Raw genomic sequence first — 7,782 nt, 5'->3', positions numbered from 1 at the left:
AAGTCACCCTAGATCTTCCTCAATCTGAGTGGGGGGAGGGTAGAGGGGTGGACGCATTTGGGCCCAAACCATTTATCCTGTGACCTCAGAGCCCTGGGGGATACATCCAGTCCGTGGTGGGGGGTCTGGGCGGGCACGGTGGGCAGGCGCTGCCAGATTTCCCCGAGGCCCCCTGCGTGACCCACTCCTCTTTTGTCTCCTCATGGCTCCCGTGGCTGCCTGGATCCTGCAGAGCTCCCGACTGAGGAAGGTGAGGCTAGGCCGCGGGGCAGCATCCCTGGGTCCTTCACCGTCAGGTCGTGACTTCCCGCTCCCCGCTGAGTGAGGCCTTGCTGAGCTCCCCAGGATCACCCGCCTGAGCCTCTCAGGGATCTGGGTCCTCCCTTTTCCGAGTGCAGGGAGAGAATGGGAGGTTTCCGGGGCCATCCTAGCTCCAAGTGGGAGGGGTCAGTGGTGGGGGCCCAGCCTCATGCATGACTCCTGTTCCCAGGGAAGTCCCTGTGGGAGCTGGTGCTGGAACAGTTTGAGGACCTCCTGGTGCGCATCCTGCTGCTGGCCGCCCTTGTCTCCTTTGTAAGTGGGGCCCTGCCTGCCATCCTGTGGGAGTGGGTAACCCTGGAGGGAGAGCCAGGCTGGGCAGTGCTCTGAGGCCCTGGAGCCTGGCCCTGTTCTCCACACCCTGGGCCTGCTCTCTGGCCTTCCCTGGCCCTGCCCTACTCAGAATTCAGCCTCTCTTGCCTGAACCCTCATGGTCCCTATACTGGGCCCCCAGCTTCCACCTGACCCCTCCAATCCATCTTATCCTCTGGCTCTCAGCGAGCTCTCCAACTCACATCCGCCCCCTGTCCCGCCCTGCTGTAGCCTAGGCTGTCTCTCCTTCAGCACTACTGACAGTTTAGACCAGATCATTCTTTGTCGGGGTGGGGTGGGGTGGGGGCTTCCCACTGTAGGGTGTTTAGCAGCATCCCTGGACCCTACCTACCAGATGCCAGTAGCACCTCCCAGCTGTGACCGTCAAAAAGGTCTTTAGACAGCCGGACCTAACATCTCATGACTGAAATCCCAGCACTGTGGGATGCCGAGGCAGTAAAATCACTTGAGCCAAGGAGTTTGAGACCAGTCTGGGCAACCTAGGGAGAATCTGTCTCTACAAAAAATACAAAAACAATTTAGCCGGGTGTGGTGGTGCAGGCCTATAGTCCCAGCCACTCTGGAGGCTGAGGCAGGAGAATCGCTTGGGCCTGGGAGGCCGGAGCTGCAGTGAGCCGTGATCACACCACTGCATTCCAGCCTGTGCAACAGAGCAAGACCCTGTCTCAAAAAAATAAAAATGTCTTCGGACATTGCCAAATGCCCCTGGGGGGCACATTGCCCCTGCCTGAGTGCTGCTACCGGAGCCCCTTTCGTGGGTCCCAGTGCTCCCCACAAGGACTCTGGGGTCTGAACCTCCTGCAGCCTCCTCTTGGCTGCTTCTCCTTGCTCTTCCTCCATTCCCAGTGATACTTCGCTGCCTAATGGGCTTTGGATTCGTGCATCAGAGTCACCTGGGCTTGGCTGGCTGCAGTGGCTCACACCTGTAATCCTAGCACTTTGGGAGGCCGAGGCGAGTGAGCTCAGGAGTTCAGCCTGGGCAACATGGTGAAACCCCGTCTCTACTAAAATATAAAAAGATTAGCCAGGCATAGTGGTGGACGCCTATAATCCTATCTACCCAGGAGGCTGAGGCTCAAGAATTGCTTGAACCTGGGAAGCGAAGGTTGCGGTAAGCCAAGATCGAGCCACTGCACTCCAGCCTGGGCAACAGAGCAAGACTCTGTCTCAGAAGAATCCGTAGGCTTGCTGACACACAGATGACTGGGCCCCACCCCAGAATTTGCGACTCAGGAGGTCTGGGAGAGGCCCTGAGATCCACATTTCTTACAAGTTCCCAGCCGCTGCTGCTGCTGCTCTGGGGACTACACTGAGATGCTCTGCTCCAGGCGGACAGTAAGGCCTGGGCAGGCACCTGTCCCACTGCCCCACAGCCTTGAAGGTTGTCCTGGGTGGGGTGGTCACTCCTGTGGGGTGGGCATCCTATGCCAAGGCCTTCTCAGAGGAGTGGCCCTCTCCAAGCCAAGGGCTCCCCAGTGCTATCTCCGCAAAGCAGGGGAGCAGACAGGAGATCCGGGGTGCCAAGGAAAAGAAGAGCAGATCTTGGCCAGCAGCAGGGCCTGAGCTCACCAGCTGTGATCTTGCAGGTCCTGGCCTGGTTCGAGGAGGGCGAGGAGACCACGACCGCCTTCGTGGAGCCCCTGGTCATCATGCTGATCCTCGTGGCCAATGCCATTGTGGGCGTGTGGCAGGTGGGAGGCACTGGGGGTGGGACCGGGCCGGGGGTCTCCCAGCCACTAGGAGTGCCCTCCACCTGGTGCTGGCATCCTGCAGACCGTTCTGCTTCTAGCTCCATCCCAGGCCCCAGGGGAGTCACTCCAAGGGGGCGGCCTGCAGGGGGCAGCAGGGCAGACCGCCTGCCTGCCTTCTGTTCTGCAGGAACGCAACGCCGAGAGTGCCATCGAGGCCCTGAAGGAGTATGAGCCTGAGATGGGCAAGGTGATCCGCTCGGACCGCAAGGGCGTGCAGAGGATCCGTGCCCGGGACATCGTCCCAGGGGACATTGTAGAAGTGGCGGGTATGCCAGGGGCCTCCTTTTCTTATTTCATTTTATTTTTATTTTATTTTATTTTTGAGATGGTGTCCTGCTCTGTTGCCCAGACCGGAGTGCAGTGGCGCAATCTCGGTTCACTGCAACCTCCCGCCTCCCAGGTTCAAGGAATCCTCCTGCCTCAGCCTCCCATAGGGGCCTCCTTCTTTTATTATGTGGGCCTGGGAGCCCCATCCCTGTCTGTGCCACCATCATTCTGGCTGTATGCACAGAGGGGGTGGCCGTCAGATCCCTCCAAAGCCCTTTGGCCAAAACCCTGTTGGACAGATGAGACTGTGGGCCAGAGGGACAGGGGTCCACCAGAGCGATCACAGCTCAGGCACTCGATGCCCAGCCCCAGCCTTGGGTCCTGGGAACCCTTCTGGCTTTTCCCAGCTGGTGGTGCCCAAAGCCACTCTCAGCTAAGTCATTCTCCCCGCACAGTGGGGGACAAAGTGCCTGCTGATCTCCGCCTCATCGAGATCAAGTCCACCACGCTGCGAGTGGACCAGTCCATCCTGACGGGTGAGGCCCCCCCGCCGGGAGGCCGGGACCTAGTGGACCGGGACCACGGGATGGGACCACGGGATGGGACCACGGGATGGGACCACGGGATGGGACCACAGGATGGGGCCACGGGATGGGACCACGGGGTGGGGCCACGGGATGGGTGTATCTTCATGTGGGGCTTCTCATCTCTGATTCCATGACCAGGTGAATCTGTGTCCGTGACCAAGCACACAGAGGCCATCTCAGACCCCAGAGCTGTGAACCAGGACAAGAAGAACATGCTGTTTTCTGTAAGTCCCTCAAATGTCTGAGGCCTTTGCCCAGACAATGATAAAAATAACAACATTAAGATTATTATCATGCCTGGAATCCCAGCACTTTGGGAGGCTGAGGTAGGTGGATCACTTGAGGTCAGGAGTTCGAGACCAGCCTGGCCAACATGGCGAAGCCCTGTCTCTACTAAAAATACAAAAAGTTAGCTGGGTGTGGTGATGCGTGCCTGTAATCCCAGCAACTTGGGAGGCTGAGGCAGGAGAATCGCTTGAACCCGGGAGGTGGAGGTTGCGGTGAGCCAAGATCACGCCATTGTACTCCAGCCTGGGTGACAAGAGCAAAAACTCTGTCTCAAAAAAAAAAAAAAGATTTGTTTTTTCTGGCCCTGTTGCCCAGGCTGGAATGCAGTGGTACAATCTCGGGTCACTGCAACCCCCACCCCCAGGTTCAAGCTACTCTTGTGCCTCAGCTTCCCAAGTAGCTGGGACTACAGGCACCTGCCACCACACCTGGCTAATTTTTGTATTTTTAGTAGCAACAGGGTTTCACCATGTTCACCAGGCTGGTCTCAAACTCCTGACCTCAAGTGGTCCGCCCGCCTTGGCCTCCCAAAGTGCTAGGATTATAGGCATGAGCCACTGCACCCGGCCCAACATTAAGATTAATCAACTAAAGTCCTATGGGGAAGAACCTCATCAATTCTTGACAATACATGCAAATTTATAGTAATAATAGCTCATGTTTACTGGGAGCTGTGTGCCTGGCACTGTTCTAAGCCCTTTACACATATTAGCTTATTTAATCTTTACACCAAATCTTTGAAATAAGTACTCTTGTTATGCTTGTTATCAATATTTTCCAGCAAGGAAACAAGCACAGAGAGATTAAGTAAGTTGCTGAAGGTCACACAGCCAGTGAGTGGCAGAGCTGGGACAAACTCCGACATCCTGGATTTCTGCTGGGAGACCTTGCCTTCTCCTGGAGAGGGGCAGAGACCTCCTGGAATCACTCAATAGAAATGCTCTAGTGGAAAGAGGTCTGCCAAAGTGGTGGAGGATGGTGGGCATAGTCCATTCTCCGATAGGAAAACTGACCCACAAGGCATGATGCCCGGCTCTTCTCAGGGAGAGCGATGGGTTCAGCTTTCGGGGAAGCGACCTGCCTCCGTGGCCTCAGAGAAAGTTAGCAAGTAATACTCACAGCTGCCCAGCAATAGCCTGAGGCCAGCAAGGAGCATTTGGGGCCACAAGGAAGGGTCAGGCCAGTCAGACAATGGCCCAGGCCACAAGTTATAAGGGGATAGAAAACTTCCTGAGGGAAGAGGAATGAAGAAAGTGAAACTCACTCATAACTTTTTTTTTGAGATGGAGTCTTGCTGTGTTGTCCAGGCTGGAGGGCAGTGGCGCGATCTCCGCTCACTGTAAGCTCCGCCTCCCGGGTTCACGCCATTCTCCTGCCTCAGCCTCCCAAGTAGCTGGGACTACAGGCACCCGCCACCACGCCCGGCTAATTTTTTTGTATTTTTAGTAGAGACGGGGTTTCACCGTGTTAGCCAGGATGGTCTCGATTTTCTGACCTTGTGATCCGCCTGCCTCAGCCTCCCAAAGTTCTGGGATTACAGGCGTGAGCCACCGTGCCCGGCCAATTTTTTTTTTTTTTTGAGACAGAGTCTCGCTCTGTCGCCCAGGCTGGAGTGCAGTGGCACAATCTCGGCTCACTGCAACCTCTGCCTCCCGGGTTCAAGCCATTCTCCTGCCTCAGCATCCCAAGCAGCTGGGATTACAAGCACATGCCACCATGCCTAGCTAATGTTTGTGTTTTAGTAGAGACAGGGTTTCGCCATGTTGGCCTGGCTGGTCCCTAACTCCTGACCTCAGGTGATCCACTCGCCTTGGCCTCCCAAAGTGCTGGGATTACAGGTGTGAGCCACCACGCCCAGCCCAGAACTCTTCTTGAGAGGGGCCTACCTAGCTGCATGGAAGCCTTGGACAGGCTTCTATTCCCTGGCACTTGCCTTGGCATGGGGAGCAATGGTGACAGCCATTGCTCCAGTATCAGCAGCTGTCACTAAGAAGCTTTGGAGGGGCCGGGCCTGGTAACTCATGCCTATCATCCTAGCCCTTTGGGAGGCCAAGGCAGGAGGATCACTTGAGCTCAGGAGTTTGAGACTAGCCTGAGCAACATAGTGAGACCTCATTTCTACTAAAATTCAAAATTAAACAAAAAAGTTTTTCTAAAGTAATAATAAAAAGAAGCTTTGGAGGAAGGTTGTCTGGCTGGGCCCTGCATGTTGGGGACTAGAGCTGCATCGCTTAAGACAGAAGAGAGCTCGGGAGGCTGAGGCAGGAGAATGGCGTGAACCCGGGAGGTGGAGCTTGCAGTGAGCTGAGATCTGGCCACTGCACTCCAGCCTGGGTGACAGAGCGAGACTCCGTCTCAAAAAAAAAGAAGAGAGGCTGGGGCCTGCCCTCTCACCAGCCTCAATAGCACACGCTTTTGAAGGGGTACCGAGTTCTCAGCCTCCTCCGAAAAACTATCTGGGGCCTCTGCTGGATCACTTTACAGAAGAGGACACCAAGCCGCAAGGCTGGCTGTCCCTTATGCTAGGAATTGAGGATTTTACTGGAGCCTTGGAAATGGATGAGCTTAGGCTCAGGTTTTGTGGATTTTTCAGTAAATATTAATGGGCTGTTTATTGAGTTCGTAGTCGGCTGTGCTCCTGTGTGGCTATAGTGGCTGTTTATGAATCACATTTTGCGGGACGGATGCTTGTGCTGCGCTGGTCCATTATATTATCGGTATCAGCCCCCGTGCCTCCTCTGTGCCCGGCCCCATGCTAGGCACTGGGGATACGGCGATGAACCCAATCCCTGCCTTCCTAGAGCTGACACTATCATGGAAAGGCAGCAGGGAACCAACGCATACCTAGCGACAGAAGTCTGGACGCACTAGCAACATGGAGAAATGGAAAGCCGGGTAGAAGGAGAAGTGCCTTACTCCGGCTTGAAGGAGTCAGGGGTCTGGCTTGGCTGCTGAGCAGCTTTTTCCTTGTCTTTCCCTCGGCCAGGGCACCAATATCGCCTCGGGCAAAGCAGTGGGTGTGGCCGTGGCCACCGGCCTGCACACGGAGCTGGGCAAGATCCGGAGCCAGATGGCGGCGGTGGAGCCCGAGCGGACGCCGCTGCAGCGCAAGCTGGATGAGTTTGGGCGGCAGCTGTCCCATGCCATCTCTGTGATCTGCGTGGCCGTGTGGGTCATCAACATCGGACACTTCGCCGACCCGGCCCATGGTGGCTCCTGGCTGCGCGGCGCTGTCTACTACTTCAAGATCGCCGTGGCCCTGGCTGTGGCGGCCATCCCCGAGGGCCTCCCGGCCGTCATCACTACGTGCCTGGCACTGGGCACGAGGCGCATGGCACGCAAGAATGCCATTGTGAGAAGCCTGCCCTCCGTGGAGACCCTGGGCTGCACCTCGGTCATCTGCTCCGACAAGACGGGCACGCTCACCACCAATCAGATGTCTGTCTGCCGGGTGAGTGACGGCCAGCTTGATGTTGCTGTGCATTGCTAAGCGGGCTGGGCTACCTCTCTGGGTCTCTCCCCGACCTCCTTTTCAGTGAGGGATGGAGGAGAGAACCTGTGGGCTGCCCCTTGGCCCAGAGCAGGTCTAGGTTTTCATGAGATGACAGGGAGGCTATAGCAAATCATGCCTGGGTAGCCTCATGTCACTGAGGCCTGTGTGGCACTGTGGGGCCCTGGCCAGGTTGCTGACAGTCTGTTAACCTCAGTCTCCTCATCGGAAGCCTGGCTGTGTGAGGCCTGCTAGGTAAACGTAAAGGACAAAGGAGAGGCTCAAGCTCAGCCTTGGCATAGGAATCAAGCTGGACCTGGACCTGGGTTCCATCCTGCCCCATCATGGCTCTGTGCAGTCAACACCTGTCACCAGATAAGCCAGCTCCGGTAACCCGGGAAGGGCCGGGGCAGGAATTATTCATTCCCTGGCACTTGATCCCACATCCTGGGCCCACCCCCCACATGGCCAAGGGATTCTGGCTGAGACTTCAGCAGGTCCATGGGGCAGAAGGCTCCTCCTGGCCCAGCAGATGGGTGAGTGGGGAGATGGTGAAGGCTATGGGTTCCCCACCCTTCCCAGGCCCGCAGTGCCTCTCTGTCACCGCTGTTTCCATATCCGCCCACTGGGCTTGGTAACCCAGGCTCTGTATTCTGAGACCCTAAGGCCTTCTAGGAGCCCATCGAAGGCTGCTTTTGGGGAGGGGTGCTGGCAACCTTTACTGTCCTGCTAAAAGTCCTCGTAGGAT

General features: G+C 56.6%; 1 protein-coding gene across 1 annotated transcript in view; it reads left to right on the top strand.

Moving 5' to 3' along the window:
* The first annotated feature begins 231 nt into the window (after positions 1 to 231).
* Positions 232 to 7,782, top strand: part of ATP2A3 (ATPase, Ca++ transporting, ubiquitous) — a 30,862-nt gene continuing 23,311 nt past the window's right edge. Inside the window, exons 1-7 of the mRNA XM_011980456.1 lie at positions 232 to 250; positions 491 to 573; positions 2,238 to 2,342; positions 2,530 to 2,668; positions 3,125 to 3,205; positions 3,395 to 3,480; positions 6,531 to 6,995. Coding sequence (XP_011835846.1) covers positions 2,301 to 2,342; positions 2,530 to 2,668; positions 3,125 to 3,205; positions 3,395 to 3,480; positions 6,531 to 6,995 — 813 coding nt within the window. The 5' untranslated portion in view covers positions 232 to 250; positions 491 to 573; positions 2,238 to 2,300. The remainder of the gene's footprint in view (positions 251 to 490; positions 574 to 2,237; positions 2,343 to 2,529; positions 2,669 to 3,124; positions 3,206 to 3,394; positions 3,481 to 6,530; positions 6,996 to 7,782) is intronic.

The sequence above is a fragment of the Mandrillus leucophaeus genome, unplaced genomic scaffold (assembly GCF_000951045.1).
Source record: "Mandrillus leucophaeus isolate KB7577 unplaced genomic scaffold, Mleu.le_1.0 Scaffold212, whole genome shotgun sequence".
Classification (NCBI taxonomy): Eukaryota; Metazoa; Chordata; class Mammalia; order Primates; family Cercopithecidae; genus Mandrillus; species Mandrillus leucophaeus.
Note: the sequence above shows the minus strand (reverse complement) of the source record. Positions and strands in the feature narration are given on the sequence as shown.